The 17,983-nt window shown below is 58.3% G+C and overlaps 1 protein-coding gene across 1 annotated transcript in view; it reads right to left on the reverse strand.

Annotated features, from left to right (window-relative positions):
- The window catches only part of GALNT9 (polypeptide N-acetylgalactosaminyltransferase 9), a 75,618-nt gene that overhangs the window by 22,310 nt on the left and 35,325 nt on the right, over positions 1-17,983 (reverse strand). The window contains exons 3-6 of the mRNA XM_041728346.1: positions 12,749-12,915; positions 10,924-11,098; positions 7,212-7,409; positions 866-983 (exon numbers count right to left, since the gene is read on the reverse strand). Of these exons, the coding sequence (XP_041584280.1) occupies positions 866-983; positions 7,212-7,409; positions 10,924-11,098; positions 12,749-12,915 (658 nt within the window). The remainder of the gene's footprint in view (positions 1-865; positions 984-7,211; positions 7,410-10,923; positions 11,099-12,748; positions 12,916-17,983) is intronic.

A 17,983-nucleotide genomic window follows, 5' to 3' on the forward strand; every position in this document is an offset into this window, starting at 1 on the left:
TCTCTTTCACCTCCTCCCTGGAAGCTGAGCTGCAGGAAGTCAGGATCTGTTCCATCTGTTTGGTTCCCTCCAGAGCTGGGGGCCCGGCGCTCACAGTGCACAGTGAGCGAGGCCTGGCTCCTGTGGGAAACACGGGCTCCAGGGAGGGGCTGAGAGAGTCTCACCCAGTGCTGGTGGGGGGCTTGCTCACTGAGCCTCTAAGATCTCCAAAGCCACCTGCTCAGGTGTGTCGTGCTCTGGTTTTGAGGGCTATCCAGGGTGTGTCCCTAGCCACCTAGGAGCAGTGAAGCACCTCCCCGGGTGGCCACTCGGACGTCCGCTTCAGGCGTCCAGGAGAGAAGGAGCTCGGCCACCCCAGATTTGCTACCAGGATTCTTCCAGAACTTTCCATTAGTTCTCCAAGCAGCGGGTGAGGAAGTTTGAGGCAGGAGGGGCCCCTGGGTGCAGGGGGGGATGGCGGCTGAGGCACAGCTTGGGGCCTCCCTTGGGGGTGTCCCTGACTGTCCAGCCTATGCTCTCCCCAGTGGGGCCCCCGTGACCCGTCCTGTCTGGGGGGGCCTCTGCACGAGCCCGCTGGGAGCAACCTGGGGCCTCAGGTACCCACAAGCCCATCTGCACTGCGACAAACACAGAACCATGTGCCCAGTATGCAGGACAGCTGCAGGGGTGTCCCACTGCGGACGCTTGGTTCCCCGTGCACTGGACCAGCTCCAACACCCTCCAGCGCTGGCGGGGCCACAGAGCACCCACGCACCACCGTGCTGTGCGATTTCCCACGCGGACCCCTTGCACAGCCTCACTCCAGCTGGCCCTTACCCAGCAGTGCTCAGGCTGCTGCCTCGCAGCCCCATGCAGCGCCACTTACCCTCATGCCCAGCTCAATGTTCTCACCACCGTACACCTCCATGCCTGGGTCTAGCAGCCCGATGTCCCCGAAGTACTCGCGGTCCACAACGAATGAACAGCCGATCATGGCGGGGGTCCTGGTGGGGGCAGAGACAGCCCTGAGCAGGTCACAGGTACGGTACCCTGAGCCCCGACCTGCTGGGGGTGCCGGTGGCTGGGAGAGCCCAGGACTTGGGACGCCTCAGGACTCAGGGGCCCCTCTCAGGGTCACCTTCATATCCTTCAGAGCCTGTAAAGCACTCAGCACAGGACAGGTCCAAATGCTAATTGAAGAACATCAGACCTCAAAACCAGCACTGAACTCAGGCAAATTAGTGGAGGGGATTTTAAAGAAGTCAGTTTACCTAATGAGTTATTTGGTTGCCCTGAACATCATTTCCCAAGCTTGAGTCTTTTGCCTATCTCCTTCATCATTTTGTCCCATCTGCATGCCAGGACTCAGGGCTGCACTGGGCCATTGCATAGGTTGTGCACTGCTCAACTCTATGCCCCACCCCCCGACATCAGATTCTTTCTGAACGACACACTTTGAAGCTGTAGAGTGAGCAGACTGCAGTCTGTCCTATTATTTCTATAATCATTTACACCGACACATTTAAAAGATGTCAGTGAATCTTGCCTCATCTCCAGAAATTCTGTGAAATCAAGCATCTATGTTCTAGTTACATCTTTTCTACTCTTCACTAAAGATCTATCAGTTACGGGTCCCTGGGAAGTGGTCTCGCGGAGCACCAATAATAAATTGAGGCACAATGAGACAAAGTATTGGAGAGCAAGAGAACAGCCTCACCGTGGATGGTATTGTGCATTCATTCATCCATTCATTCATTCAACAATGAATTTCACATATAGTGAGTGTCTTCCAGGCAGGAAGGATAGAAAGAGAAAGTATATCTCTAGCAAGAAGTAGGCACAGTCCAGATGCTGTAAGAAAGCAGGACTCTTAGCTTTGATGAAAGATTTTGCCCCAAATCAAAGACAGAGCGGGTCTGCTTGTCGGCTGAGGGACTGGTGTCTCCCAAGCCCTGAGACGAGCCAGCAGAGGCTGCCCAGGCCCCAAGGCCCTGGGGCCGCCCCAGCACCCAGGTGGAGGCAGAAGCCGCTCCCTCTGCTGCTGCGGCTGCTGCGGCTGCTCCTGCGACTCCTGCACAGGCGACAACCCTCTTCACTAACACGACAGCAAAGACTGGTCTCAATCACAGTTTGAGAGAAGCACTTCTGCTCAGTGAGTGGGAAGTCAAAGTAAATGCCCATCAGTTGTCCAAGAATAACAGAGGCATTAAGAAACGATTATCCTTTTATTCGTCCAAAGATTCAATTTGTTCTGTCATTACATTTTGGCCACGAATCTAACAGTAACAAAATTTTAATGCCGCCTTTGACTTTCAATAGCAAGTGTCTGACGGGTTAGGTAATAATTCACCGGCGCACAGCAGGCACTTCTCTCATTTTCTTCACAGCAACGAGAAATCTAAGGGTGATCTCTGGTGAATCAAAGTGCCAAATTTCCTGCCAAGTCTATTATAGCTGGTAATGATTTTTTTTAATTATTGCTCCAAGTTCCAAAATAAACTTAAAATAAACTCACGAGGTGGTGGAAGGAGAATCAGCTGCCACTGAGCTTATTTGCATGAGAAATTCTGCTGTGATTACACAACACAGCAAGCTGGGGATGCTTTGGCTGAGGGGTTCTCGGGTTCCGGGGAGACATCATCATGGGGCATCCTTATTCCCGGGCTATTGTGTGACATGCATGGTGCACAGCCAGGGCCCCCCACCTAGGCTCCTGCCTAGACACACAGGCACACCTGATGCACACACACACACACACACACACGATACACACTCCCAAGCCATGTAACCCTGGAGCCCCACACAAAGGGAGGGCTGGTAAAATGAGGACCCCAGATGCACCGCTCGGCCTTCAGGAGACTGACAAACACCAAGGTGAGCCAGTGTGCTTCCGGCGCCTGGAAAACCACATGCTCATGGCGTGGCCAGGCACACGCTCTGCCTGTGAGCATGGGAAGGCCCCTGGAGAACACGCAGCGCATGGTGCCCTGGGAGCACAAGGAGCCGTGGTGCACATAGTCCATGCTAAATGCAGAGACATAGTGATGGTGAGTCTCTGGAGAAACCGGTGTGGACTAGATCAGCCCTCTTGGAAAGGTGTGAAGCAACGACTGGAAGGCCAGAAGTGCGCTGTGTGCTCCAAGGGGTGGTTCAGAGCCGTGAGGAGCAGCACAGCCGTGAGGGCCGGCCCAGCTCTGAGCCCACTAGCTGTGGTCCTCCCTGCACTCCGCCTCTCCGCTGGCACCCCAGGGGCCAGACGGTGCCCCCCTCCAGTGGCTGCCATGTGGACAATAGGTGTCAGTGAACACGAACGACAGCAAGTGTCGGGAGCCTGGGAGTGTGCATTAGTATCCCGCCGACCCCGCCTGGCATTTGTCTCGGGCGTTAAGCCAGCTGCTGCACGAAGCTGTGTCACAGCACAAAGGAGGTCAGTTTGGAGGCCATCAGTGTGGAGGCTGGAGTGAACACGGATGATGGACAGGACCCCCCCATGGCTGCGGGTACCACCCAGCACCACCGGAAGCACCTCTTAGAAGGCAAGCAAAAAAGTCAGAGAGGAAGGGATCGGTGTTCTTCCACTGTGACCAGGAAGCAATTCTCTGTGTGTGCAAGTGCATCTGTGTCTGTGCACGACGTGTCTGCACACTTATGTGTGTGGGTGTGAATGCGTGCACACATGTCTATGCGTGCCCATGTCGACATGTGGTTTTGTGTGTACAGGTGTGTGCACAGCTGGATGTGTTTGTGTGTGCGGGTATGTGTGCAGGATTGCGTGGGGGGGTATACATGTGTGAATGTGTGTGTACGTGTGGCCGTGTGTACGCAGCTATGAGTGTGCATCTGTGTGCATGTGCATATGTGGGTATGTGTGTGTGCCAGTGTGTGTGTAAGTGTGTGCAGGTGTGTGTGTTCTTGGGGGGGGTATATGTGTAGGTGTGAGTGTGCATCTGTGCGGGTGTGTCTTGTGCAGGTGTGTGTATCTGCGTGTGTGTGTGTGTGTGTGTGTATGTGATCAGGCCCTCAACCCTCACTCCCCCGTGGGAGAGGCCCCTCAGCCCGACCCGAAGGTCTCCCTTCCTGGAGGCTTGTCCTGGGCCCTCGTGCTTACTGGAAGACACCCATGCCCACAAGGCCCCCACCACCCCCGGATGCACAGTGGGGCCCTGGGGACAGGAGCTCCAGCCGTGTGCACGGGCTCATGGCCATGGGATGCATGAGGTTCCGGTGCTGTGGCCTGTGCACACGCAGCCCTGCACGCTGCGCCCCGGTGCAGGAGGGGCCGCCAGCTGACATACTTTCTCCCCAGCGTCCAGGCCACATCATCCCTTCCATTCTTCCCTCTTTCTTCAGCTTCCAGGATAACGAACGGCACGGACGTTCCCTAATGTCAGTCTCCAACCATCAGCCTCTCCCAGCGTGGCTTGCGATGTGGATGCGCAGGCGAGTCCTTCCAAAGGGCAGCAGCTCTTCCCACCAGGGATGTGGGGGTAAGAGCTCTCAGAGCACGTTCCAGGAACACCCGCGTGGACCTGCAGGGACCCAGCTCTGGGTACAGGGAGCAATCTGTCCAGTCAGGGTCACTTGTATGACCACCAAGGGCACCTTCTGCAGGGAGCTGGGCACAGTGTTTCATCTGAAGGGTCTGCTAAGCAGGCTGTGGTGAGAAGGCCTGTCCAGGCAGTGCCCTGGGGGCATCCTTGTAGTAAGGACAGAGATGAGGGGCAACGGGTCAAGGGTGCCCACCGGCTGGGCTCAGCCCTTCTTCCACCCCTGGGACCTGGCCAGAGCTTCCGTGTCCCCGGGTGTGCTCCCCTTCTTTGAGTCTACACTCCGGACTGTGACTCCAGCCATTTGAGACCCCGGGGAGTAACCCCAGGGACTTGCTGAGCAAAGCCCCTGTCCCCCGGAGCGGCGAGGGCCACTGTGACACCGGGTCTCCAAGATTAGTGACAGCTCAAAGTCAGTGTCCAGCACCCCCGAGAGCCGGTCATTTCCTCTAACCACGCCCCTCTGGGCAGTTCCAAGCACTGTGGCACACAGTGGGAGCGCGTCCCTGCCAGCCGCACTGGCCCAGCCCCACAGCCCTTAGTTTCACCTGTGTCGTTCCACGGATGATGGTTCGTCCCTTCTCTCTGGGACCTTGGTCTACCTGTCCACACCTGTAGGTCCTCTGGGGCGTTTCCATCACTGTTCCCAGTGCTGCTGCTGTGGGCATCCTCATGAGTCTGCATGGATGCAGGTGTGTACATCTTCCAGGCCGATGGCAGATGGGACAGCTCGCCACGTTCGATGTGGTTTACCTTGAGGAGAAACCGCCAAAGGTCTTGGGAAGTGGTTTTGCCAGTTCGTTCTGTGCCAGGCTCCTTGGGAGCTCCGACCACCCTGTGTTCTCAGCAGCGCCCGGTGCGGCCCTCCCAGTGGCCCAGGCACCTCCGGCGGTTGCGTTCCCTCCTGGCGGAGGCTGGCATTCCCGTGACACACTAGCCGTATCCGTCTCCTCTGGCCTCCGGTCTGTGTGGAGGCCTCACCTGTGTTTTACTTGCAGTTTTGCATCAAGGTTTTCAAAAGCTCTCAGGGGGTGCTTGGAATGAGCAAAGTTTGAGACAAGACACGGCCTGGCCAGAAAATCCTGCTTCCCAGGCAGCCCAGGATGTCCAGAGGTCGCCAAAAATTTCAGGTGCTTCCCCTCAGGGTTTCTGACCTCACTGACTCCTAAAATGGAAATGCTGGGCCTGGGTTCCTCCTAAGCGGGGCCAGCAGGCACATCTTGAATGAAGGAAAATAGCTTCAAGCTGCCACTCCTTGCTTGGACTGAGCCTGGGGACCTGCAGGTCAGCTTCTGGACATGGGTGGCTCTGTGCCCCGCTTCGACTGCCAAGGACCCCAGAGCTCCTACATCTCTCAGGAGCATTGGGGCCATCTCCAAGGAAGTGGCTGCTGGGACAGCACCGGGCCTCCCGGGGGCTGCTGCGCCGGCTCCTGGGGGTCCTTGGTCTCACTGCTCAGGGCGGCCCTCTCTGCTGGCAGTGTTATTTTCCTCAAAATCAGTGAAGTGAAGGCTCTGGCCGTGCTATTCAGCCCTAGTGTCCACTAGCTTCACTGCTGGATATCCAGGCTGCTCTCTGCCAGCAGGGGTGGGTGCCTGGATGCCCCACCAGACCCTCCTGGGGGGAGAGAGCTTTCAAAGGCACAAGGACACATGGCGTCGGTCACTCCCAAGCACAGGACCTGTTTCAGCAGGACGTCGGCAGGAACATACCAGTTTGGACAGGGAGGGGGGCACTCCCAGCCCCTGAAATCTCAGGCCCCTGTGAGAGGCCCCCAGGATCAGCAGCTTTGCCTTGGGAGACGCCCCTGCGGCTGCGCACCCCTAGGGCCCAGTTACGAAGCCCAGGTTCCTAGGGCTCAGCGGACAAGGACGTGGCTGCTGAGTGTAGCTGGAGTCGGTGATGGACATGGATCAGGTGGCGGAGGATCCGGGGGTGCTGGAGACCCACACCGGTTTAGACGTGGCCCCTTCTCAGCTCCACCTTGTGAGAGTTGGGCCTTCCCATCTCCCAAAATGTGTGGGATTTGTGTATTTTTTAAAAGATTTTATTTATTCATGGGAGACATAGGCAGAGGGAGATGTCGGCTCCGCGCAGGAAGCCCGATGGGGGACTTGATCCGAGGACTCCAGGATCACACCTGAGCTGAAGGCAGACACTCAACCACTGAGCCACCCAGGAGTCCTGGGTTTGTGTATTTTTAACTTGAAAAATATCTCTGTTTTCATGTTTAGGGGCCATTTTAAATAAATACCCGCATTTGAGGACAGCTCTGAGGTCTCTGTCTGCAGCCCTGTTGGCCTCACGGTCCCGCCACACATGCCTGTGGCTCCTGTGGGGCAGCTGCCCCGTCTGGGCTCTGGGTCCCTGTCCTGCTATCTCCCTCCTGCTCTTCTCTCTCTCTCTCTCTGGTCTCCCATCCTCTGTCCACAGCTGCTTCTCTATCACTGGCTCTTCCTTTCTGCTCCTTGGCCTGCATCTCCGCCTCCCGTCCCCCCTTCACCTGTTCTCCAGTCAGGTCACACGCGTAGGCCAGACCCGCAATCCCATGCATCCCCCGCGGCCAGCGCAGTCCCTGCACCTGCCAAGCCGCCTTCCCTCCCCGCCTGGCGCCTGCCCCTGCCCCCCAGCCCGCCCCACCTCATATCCCCTGCCCCCACCGCCTCCTGCCCAGGGCTGGCTCACCTGATGGGCGCTGCCTCGTCTCCACGGTCCAGCCAGTCCTGGGGCGGAATGATGTACATGCACCACAGGCCCCAGTTGTAGCCGTGGGCCGCGCTGGCGTACTGCTGCACTTCGAACGTGTCGTACTTGATGTTGTCGATGGCCGGCAGGACGATGCGCCGGCGGTCCTCCCGGATCCGCATGAGCGCGGGCTCAGCCCTGCAGAGGGCACGGGGCCTGTGAGGAGGGGCCTGGGTGCGGGACCTCCAGCCTGTGCCCCACGGAGGGGCCTGCCCCCCACAGGCAGGGTGACACCGGGGGGCCCTGCCGGCCGGCTGCAGTGCAAGGGTGTGGGCCCTGAAGCCCTGGGCCTGCAGGGCCGCAGCTGCCCTCCTCTTCCTGGGGCACCCCCTGCGGGCCTGCTGAGCCTGCCACGGGCCTGCTTCACAGCTCGGCCACTCCCTCCTCCAAGTCCCACTCCCTACCCCTCCCGCCCTGCTCCCGTGGAAGGTACACTCACTCACAAGCACTAATTTGAGGACCCGTTATGCGCCACACCCTGGTCTTACCAACTGGAACTTAAAAAAAAAAAAAAAATCCAAGCCTCACAGAGCTTATGGCCTGTTGGAAGGATAAGACCCACACAACAGTATGCAGTGGCCCTGACAGGGAGGGGAGCAGACGTTAACATATGAGGGAAAGGATGTTAGAAGGTATCAGGTGCCCTGTAGGAAAGAGAGCAAGGTAGGGGTGAGTTGGGGTTGCAGTTTTAAATAGGGTGTTGATGGAGATTGCCCTGGGCAATGACCAGAGGAGGTGGGGCTGCTGGTGTCAGGGGGTGGGCGAGCATGTGGTCAGTGCTGCAGCCCTGGATGTGTGGCGAGAGTGGAGAAATGGGGGAGCGTATACGTGCTGAAGCCAGGGAGCAGGGGACCCAAGGACTGGCTCTTGGGCAACCTCTCTGGGCAGCAGCCTGAGTTGCAGAGTCTCTGTGGGGCGCAGAGGGGTCCTCAGGGAAGCAGGTGCAGCTTCGCCCTGGAGGTGTCCTGTCTCTGCAAGGACCTGCTACCCCCAGAAGCCGACCTGTGAGCTGGACTTCTGAGGTCATGGGCCACCCACTGCCCGGATGACCCGGGGCTAGAGCTGCAGTGATGACTGGCGGGGGTGGGGATGTCAGGTGTGGGATCAGGCAGGGCAGCCTGTGGGGGCGGGTCCTCTGGTCCCACCTGGCAACACCTGCCACGCGGCCTGTCCCTCTTCCCATCCTGCCGAGCCTCAGCCTGGTGTTTACCTGCCTTCCAGCTTCTCAAGGAGGATTAATTAATTACTGTCAGCGCAGTCCCTGTGGTGAGGAGCCCTCTCCCAACGCCTCATCTGCTAACGAGCCAGGATCCTTGTGGAGGTGGCTCTGGGAAGGGACAGCTATTTGCAGACAGATAACTGGGTTTTCAGTTGTTAAATTGAAGTTACACTGGTTTGAAATTGCATTTGAAGTGACAGACTCGTGGCTCTCCCAGACGGCTCCACATGCCCCAGGGAGCTTACGATCTGCAGAGGGAGGCAAGCTACCAAGTGTGGTTGTGCAGTGGGCAACCCACACAACACCATGGAGAGACCCTGGCAGGGACAGGTGGGGACCTCTAGGGAATGATAGAAAGTGACCCACATAGTGGGACGAGGACGGCTGCCTCTCGAGGGCAGCAGAGCGGAGAGAAATGGGGGCTGGGACAGGAAGTCAAGCAGGAGAAACTCGCTGCCCTGTCAAACACACAGGGGGACGGCACCAACCCTTGTGACACATGTGTGGTCCTGGGGTGGCTGAGAGGCTCCCAGAGAAGGGAAGGGAAGGCCCCACCTGCCTAGGAGATGCCGAGGCTCTGCTGCAGCGGGTGGAGGACATCAGAGCCTCCCGGAGCAGCAGGGAACCCGGGAACCACGCACGGCGGGGTCCAGCCCACCAGCCCTCGGTCGGCATGACCACCGCCAACCCTCCTTCCCATGGGCAGTATCCCAGGGAATGTCTCATGCTGGGCATCGCAGGGAAGGAAAAATATGCATTGGGAGACGTGATACAAACACCGTGAGTTTTAGTTTCTATTGAAATGGGGCAAGCCTGCCCCCGGAGCCCACTCTTCCCTGAGGCTCGGCGACGGTGCCATGGCCACCCCTGTTCACGGGAGACCCGCCCGCTGCACGTTTAACTCCGAGTCCTGGTCCGAGTCCAGGGGCAGAGCATCCTGGACTACGTGGGTGGCCCTAAATCCCATGAAAAGGACCTTCCTAAGGTCCTAAGGAGAGTGAGACACATGGTAGGGGGACAGGGGGCCGTGTGAGGACAGAGCGCTGTGGCCACAGCCCAGGGCTGCCATGGGATCCACAGGCTGCAGGCAACAAGGAAGGACCCTCCCCAGGTGCCTCCAGGAGCTGTGGCTTGGCAGACACTTGTGTCCCCTTCATGGACTTCGGGCCCCAGAACAGAGAGCGTAGCATCTGTTGCTCAGAGCTGTCTGGGTTGTGGCCATCGGTTCAGCAATCCGGGGACGCTGGTGTGCAGTTTCACCCCCCCCTGCCCGCAGGCCACTCTCCATGTGTAGGCTCATTTGTCCAGAGCGTCCCCTCACCAGCCAGGCCACCTCAAACCAGGCTGTCCCCTGTGGCCCCGGTTTGCAATCCCGGGAAGTATGGGTGTGACCCCAAGGACCTGGAGCCAGGTGCCCTCAGGGGCTTCCCGGACGCCACACACATGCAGTCCTGGCAACAATCCCCCATCCCGGGCTCACTTCCAACATCCCATCTGAATACCAGGAGACAGCATGCCTCGCCCTCCCCTGCCTGCACCACGTGGGCAAGCCGGACGTCCTGCCGGGCCTCGTTCTCTAACCTAGCACGTTCCCGCAGGATTGTCGCCCCTGCCCTTCCCCTGGCCACGATATTTTTCTCTCTCATTTGCACGGGGCCTTGTGCACACAGGCTAGGGCACCCCCACACATGCAGCCATAGGAAGAGTTAAGGGTACAGCCAGCACCTTCCGGGAAGCCCTGAAGCACATCCTGCTATTCAGTCAAGATGTCCTTGGGCTCCTGCTGTGAGGACATCAGTGCACCACCTGCTTAGGGACAGCGGGGCCTGGACCACCCCTGGTCCAACACCTCCTGGGGACCCAGCCCCCCTGTTGATGGTGGACAACTTGCCAGACAATTGACACCATTTTTACAGAAGGCACCCAGCCCTCCTGCTGGGGTGTGGGGTGCCTCTAGGTCATCCCACACACCTGCTCCTGAGTCACCTGCATACTTCCCGGCCCTGTTCCCCTGAAGGCGTCTCATTAGAGACCCACTTCGCCCCTGCACAGTGGACGAGAGGGCTCCACAAGACAGGAAATTGTTTCCAACAGGCGCCCAGTGGCTTGGGCTGCGAGCAGCTGACCAGGACCTGGGGGCGACACGGGCACACAGCAAGTGCAGCAAAACTATGTGTTCCCTGATCTGAGGCCACAAGGCCACACTTATTCTGTGCTATGACCTGTGGAACCGCTGGCCCATCTGATTCCCTTTGGGAGCAGGATGGGGGCACAGACCAGTCCTCACATGTAATGCCCCGAGGTCGGCGCCTTGCTAGCGGCCTTGGCCTGGTGAGCTAGGTGCCGGGAAGCCCCAGGCTCGTCTGCTGGCTGATGCAGGGAGTCCCCAGAGCCAGCCCCCCACCAGCTCTGCCCCTGGTGCCCCACTCTCACCAGCCCGTGCCGAACTCCACGTGGGCATCGAAGAATCCGACCACCGGGGCCGTGGCCACCTTCCAGCCCTGCAGCCGCGCCCGGATCAAGCCTTCCCGCCTGTTGTTGCGGACGATCTTCACCAGGCCTGGGTACCTCCTGTTAACATACTGGTCCAGGCTGGCCTTGAGCTCCACTGCAGGGGACACAGACATGCGTCAGCACAGCCATGCCCTGGGAGGGCCCCAAGGTTGCCCCAAGTTGGTGCGAGCAGGCTGGAGCACCACGTGCCCTGGGCCTGTTGAGGACGACCTGCCGTGGCCAGATGTGCTTCCAGGGGCCCGGGAGACCACGGAGTGACAAGATCTCACCCCATGAGGCTGGGTCTCCAGTGTTGGGGCAACAAACTAACCCCTACCCCACAGGACTGCGTGGACAGAGGCATGAGTCACAGACACGAGAACTCGGGACTGAGTTACTCCCGGTAAAGAGGAATGACGTCCACGGCGGATGAATGGGCACACACACGTGGTCCGTCCACACTGTGGGATACTCAGCCATGACCCCTGCTACACACCCATGAACCCTGAGGACACACACCCTCTGAACCCACTTCTCTGAGGCCCCATTAGGTGCCACATTCGCAGAGATGGAGGGTGGGATGGGGCTGTGGATGGGGCTCAGTGCTTCGTGGGGACAGACCTGCAGTTTGGGAAGATGGACAGTCCCAGAGACAGAGGGTGGGGACAGCTGCACACCAGCGTAAGTGTGCATCATGCCCCTGAGTCACACACTTATGTTTTAAATGGTCGATTTTAGGAGAATTTCAGGTCAGTAAATTATTACAAACTCGATGAAGGCACAGGTACAAACCCAGGACCTGCTTGAGGAGGCGCCCACAGGCCAAATGTGCACCCAAACAGGCAGCCACAGCAGATCAAGGCCGAGGGGGAAGAAGGTGGTTGTCTCTCCAGGCAGCTGGGCAGGGACTCCCCTCACCCTGCACTCAGGCCCAGTGGCCGCCGCCCCTGGAAGCCACCTTTCCCTGGGACCCAGGAAGGGCAGCTGGCCCTTCCCAAGAACTGCCTCCTGCCCTCATCCTGCCTTTCTAGGAAGGTGGCCACCCAGTCCTCACTCCTTTCAGGGGTTCGGTTCAGGGCTCCACAGTATACACATCCACACCGGCCCTGGGTTGGACATGGCACCTCCTGAGGGCTTTGGACAATGCCCCAGATTCCCCTCCTCCGGGGTGCAGAGGAGACGCCACAGGGACCTCAGTCTGGGGGCCGTCCCTGGCAAGTTCAGGCTCTTGGCTCTGCTCGTGCCAGGCAGGCATGGGACGTGTGCCAGGGGGGCCCACTGGGGCCCAGCTCCTCTCCAGCAGACCCTCTCCTCTGTCACTAGCAAGGAGTGAATGGTGTGAGCAGCATGTAGGGGAGCTCAGCCTGCCGGGGCTTTTCTGGATGACATCTATAAGGGATGAACAGAGCCCCCAAATGCAAATCTACCCAGTACCACAGAACAGGACCTTATTTGGAACTACAGCCTCTATGGATATAGCCGGTCAAGGATCCTGAGACGAAATCCTGCTGGATTTAGGGTGGCCCTAATCCAACAACAGGTGTGCCATACGGGGGGGCGGGCAACATGAAGACAAGGCAGAGATGGGAATGATGCACTACCGGCCAAGGCCCAAGGGTACCAGCCGTCCCCAGAGCCAGGAGAGGTGGGGAGGACTCTGGCTGGAGCCCACTGGAAGTGCGGCCAGCCCGACCCACCTCCAGGTCTCTGGCTCCCAGCTGCAGCACAGCTGTGCTCTCGAGGTGCCACACTGGCCCCTACTCACCACTGTCACTGTTGTCGTCCACCAGGATGACCTCCTTGAGCAGCCACGAGGGTGTGCGGTTGACCACACTGTGCACAGAGCGCAGGATGACGGACAGGGCCTCATTGACAAAGATGAACACCACAGAGATCTGGGGCAGGTCGGTGGCATGGGTCATCTGTCTGCACCTGTGGGAGACACAGTTGGCAGTCAGCAGGCAGCATGGGCGTCAGGCATGAGACATGCCGCTCAGCCGGCTCTGCTCTTATAAACAGAAGAGCAACAGCAGGGCCAAGGAGGATGCCCAGACTCCAAGATTCCGTCCGTCCGAAGCCGTGGGCTTGCATGCTCTGGGCCTCAGCCTACCGAGTCCGTGCTGGTTCAGGGAATGGCTGTCCAATCAGGTTGTAGCCTAGTGTGGCAACATCTATGGTGAACTGTGCACCCTGGGTGTTGCCCGAAACTGAAACCTGGGTGGCAGGTGATGGGCTATGGGGGGGCAGTGTGACAGTCAGCTGAGGGCTGCTGCCATGGATGTGAAGTCTGCAGGGACCGACTCATTGGGCTGAAGGGACCAGCGTTGGCCAAATCTAAGGACTGAGGAGTACAAGAAGGGAATGTGCAGGTTTCCTGGGAGTCTTGTTGTGGGGGCTGTGTGAAGGGGCCAGGTGAGGGGGCCGGGTGAGGGGGCCCAGGCAAGGAAGGTCTGGTTCCTAGAAGTAATTAAATGTTGCACTTTTGCTAACTAGCCTGTAGAAGGTACCGGGCTGTGGGCTGCTGATATAATAAAAATGGAGGGAATGAATTCACCAGGGGGCAAAGGGAATGAACAGGAACTTAGCAAATGTCAAAAATAAGGTGATGGAAAAGAGAGAAAACAGGAGTAATGGAAAAACAGAAATATACGTGGAAGGAGCCCAGTCAAGTACATTTGCTGCCACAATAAATATAAACACACCAAATCTCTCCTTAAGATGGCAGAGACCACTCACTCGGCCACACAGTCATTTTCACACGCTCTGCACACACTCTCGCCCACATTTTCACTCACACACTCACGTCCATGCCTCATGCTCTCACATGTTCACACTTACAACCCTGCTCTGAAGGACCATCTTCCCTCCTATGAAGTGAATGCAGTTGGGGTTTTGAACCTGAGCCATTGGTAGCTCCCCCCCAACTGCCCCAGGGCCAGGTGCTGCCCTAGAGCAGGTGGGAGATCACCAGTGAGCCTTCTTAGCTCACAGCTGGAGGGACACAGTTGTTCATCAACACCATGTGGACGTGGCCACAGGTGCACAGCCAGGGTGACTTCATCACTCAGAAAAATGCCATCTGACAAGAAGGCTACACTCCATTTTTCCTTGGAGGAGTAAGGTTGAAATGTGCCATTTTTATGAACTCTCACAATGTACAGAACAGAAAAAACAGTTGAGGACATAAACACATCTTGAGGACGACAGCAGGTGGTGGGAAGCATCGGGAATGGAAGGATTGCGTAGGCTGATGGGCTGAACTCCCTGCACCTGCTCCCACCTGTTCACTGTCCTCCCTTGTGGTCTCCCTCTTATCTGCAATTTGGAGTCTCCCTGGAATGCAAGTGCCTGAGAGCAGGCTCCTTCACTACCATAGCCCAAGGGCACAGAGCTGGGCCTGCACACATAGCTGCCTAGCACACATCTGTTAACAAAGGATGGACACTCACAGGCCCTAACACATGGGACATCCCCACTGTCTCAGCTTGCCTCATCCCAGGCATAGGGGATGCTGGGGCTGCTTTCTCTGCCTCCCCAAGGGACCTCTGAGGTAGCCACTGGGCCACATGTGGCTGTCCTAAGGACTGGCTCTGTCTCCTGAGGTGGAGGAGGTATGTGCTGGGGGCGGGAAGCCCGAGGCCCACAGGGCAGAGGAGTGTCTGCCCCCATTGTGGTGCACAGACAAGAAGCAGTGGACACGGGCAGGGTGATTTCACAGAGGAAGGGGTGGAGACAGTGGGGCCATGGGTGGGGACCCTGGGGCCATCTTTAGACCAGGCAGCCAAGGAGGAGCCGTGACCAACCCGGCAGTGAGTCCAGTCCTGCCTTGTTCAGCTCAGCTGAGTAACAAACATCACAGAGAGCTCGGCCGAGACCACAGACATGTGCTCCTCCCAGTCTGGAGGCCGGGAGGCCAGATCCAGGTGCAGGGGGCCGGCTCCTCCCGGGGCCTCCCCTAGGTATGCAGACACTCTCTTCCCACTTTCCCACTGTGTCCTCAGTGCTGGTGCCTTGTGTGTGTCTGCACCCTGCTCTACTCTCCCGAGGGATTTGGTCATATGGGACAGATCTGGGTGACCCCACTTTGCCTGTCACCTCCAAGTCACATCCTGAGGTGTTGGGGGTTTGGGCTCCTACGTATGAACTAAGGGGACACAGTTCAGCCTGGAACAGACCCAAAGGATAGGGAGGAGCCAGCCACGTGGAGAACCAGGGGACAAGGAGCCTGCAGATGGGGTGCACTGGGCATAATGAGAAACAGACTGTACTGGTGTGACAGGCTGTGCTGGCGGGACAGGATGTGGAGGGCACCATGACCCTGCCTCGGTGGACGCCCAGCACCCTCTCCAGTCTCCGCAATGTAGACATGTGTTGCCTGCTGCCTCCCCTGCAGCTCTGGCCATGAGTCTCAGGGATTCATTACGGTATGGCCCTGAATGAGGCAGCAGCTGGACACTAGAGCCCCGCTCCTCGGGCTTCTTGGCCTTTCCTAGCTGGCAGTTGGGGCAGAGGACCCTACTGGGCCCTGCGAGGTGCCTGATCTCAAGACTTTCCACGTGATGTAGAGGTTCCTGCCAGGCCACCTGTTCTCCACCCTAGGTGTCCATGGCAGCCACTCACCTTGGAGACCTGCCACCTTTATTGGATGGAAAATGCTTTCTGCAAGCTCACGCCCCTGCTGGTCCCTGACAGACACAGAGCTCCCGGGCTGCCAGGTACTCCGGGGAGAGCACAGGGCTCCCAGGCAAGCTGGGGGGTAGAACCTTCCAGACAAACTGCCCACTGTCCGCCCTGCAGGTCCATCAGACAATGTGAGCAATGAGGGGGACTGGCAGGCTTGCCTCTGTGAGCAGCGCAGGGGTGCTGTGACTTCCGGCCATTGGGCAGGACCCAGGGCCTCTTCTCTCCCTGCCCCTTCCTGGGCTGAGAAATGTTCCAGGACAGGTAGGGGAAGCACCCTCGTGTCTCCTCGGTGCTGATTGTGGGGTGCTCTGATTGGCTTACCCTTGGATCACGTCATTTCCTGAGTCCAGGAGTCAGGAAGGGTTTCAGCAGGAGCACAGCCGAGGTGGGGAAGGTGCTCAGAGGGAGGATGGGGAGGTGGACACGATGGTGCTCCCCGACACCCTGGCCCACACTGCGTGGTTCCTAAGGAGAAAGGCGGAGGGAAGATCTGCACGAGGTCTCTGCAGACACCATCCCCTCCCCAGGCCGACTCGCTGTGGTCCTGACTAAGGCTCTAGGCTCTTCAGGCAGCTATCCCTCAGGCAGACACCGGAACACCAGGTCCAGGGTCTTCTTTGGGCTGGGAGTCCATCCTGTTGGTCTCTGATGGAGGCAACCAAGAACGAGGTGCGCTGGGGGGTCATGGTCAATGTGTGAGGAGCAGGTGCACAGGGCCAGAGTCAGATGGGGTCTCTGCCCAAACGTGGGAGGGGGGAACCAACGAGAGAGCAGGAGCAGTCCCAGAGGCCGGGGCCGATGCTGTGACTGACCTGTGCCCCAGGGGCTCTGGAATGAAGCCATCTGTATGGAACACGCAGGACAGGCAGGACCCAGGTGGGAGTCCACGGGAAGCCCATGTCGATGCCACCACTCCCTGGGCCCGGAAGATGCGCCCCTAAGTTTCCAACCAACAAAGCAGGCAGGTCTCTCCAGGTGAGCTCTCACAGCCTGGACACACATGTTGCTGGGTGAGGTCAGTTCCCCGAATCACTTAAGCCCCATCTATTTAATGAGCGTAGTTCCGAGTCCCGGGTTACATGGAGGACCCTCTGTGCCGTGGCACTCACAGGATGACCTCTCCCTCTTCCCATCTCTGCCTTAGAAACCACCATCTGGAAGAGATTCTTCCCACGAAGCAGTATTGCTTCTTGAGATTCTTCTCACTCAGTTCTTCCAACAAGAGTGAGTCCCATTCGGGGACTAGAAAATTGACAGGTCACATCTATGAAAGGATCTGGTGCCATCCAGACAGTCTTCGTAAAAATGGTGCATCTCGTGTGCTCACGATGATTGTAAAACACAGGATAGATTCGTATAGAGCTTGACAAGTACTGACACTTGTGACTTTGGACGTGATGGAAACTAAGCTCCAGCTCCAGTGCCTGGGCTGGCCCCTTCCTGAGCCCAGTAATACCCATGTGTATCTGGGCACAGCCTGTAGGGACAGCCTGGTAGAGGGACACAGCAGGGGGAACCGCCTGGGGAGCGCAGGAGTGATGCACACAAAGCAGATGCCGATTTCTGCGTGAAATTTTGGAGATGTGGTTTGGGGCAGCTGGAGGCTGGGGTGTTAGCAGCCAGGCCCTGCCGCCTCATCGCTGTGCCAAGCATGGGGTCATCATCCACAAGCCGATCTGAGCCAGCAGCTCTGGTTCCATCACAGGAGGCAGGGAAGGAGGGAAAGGTCATGCCCTCCCCACCAGGCACAGGTTCCCCCTGTCCACATATGTCCCACTGGCCAGATCGTGACCTCTTGGCCACAGCCACGACCCCCTGTGAGGGATGCAGGAAATGCAGCCTTCATATGGGCTTGGGCTCACCTGAATTTGGGGTTCTATTAAGGAGGAAGAAAGGGAGAAAAGATGGGAGGGCAAGCCTAGGGACTGATGGGGTGGCACCACTGCCCAGGACCTGTCACCCATGGGAACGGTGGGCTCCATGCTTAAGGTTTCCTGAGGAGATAAGCCTCCCGCACAGCACGGGAAGACCAGGCTGGCTCGGGGCCTCCTTCACATCTTCATACGGGCATGTTCTTGCTTTAGCAGGGCCAGGCATGCCCTGCTCCCCAAGGGGGCCCCGCTCATGGTAAAGAATCGGGGACATCAATGCCACTGACAAGACCCTGTCTGCCCTCACCTGCCCCCCCAGTGCTTCCAGGGTGGCGTGCAGCTATGTTCGCCCATTGCGGCACCCCCTCAAGGCGTGGAAGCTGGACCCTTGTCACAGAGGGAGACACTGGCCCCACAAGGACCACAGGCAGGATGCTGTGGGCCTG

The sequence above is a fragment of the Vulpes lagopus genome, chromosome 14, assembly GCF_018345385.1.
Source record: "Vulpes lagopus strain Blue_001 chromosome 14, ASM1834538v1, whole genome shotgun sequence".
NCBI classification, from domain to species: Eukaryota; Metazoa; Chordata; class Mammalia; order Carnivora; family Canidae; genus Vulpes; species Vulpes lagopus.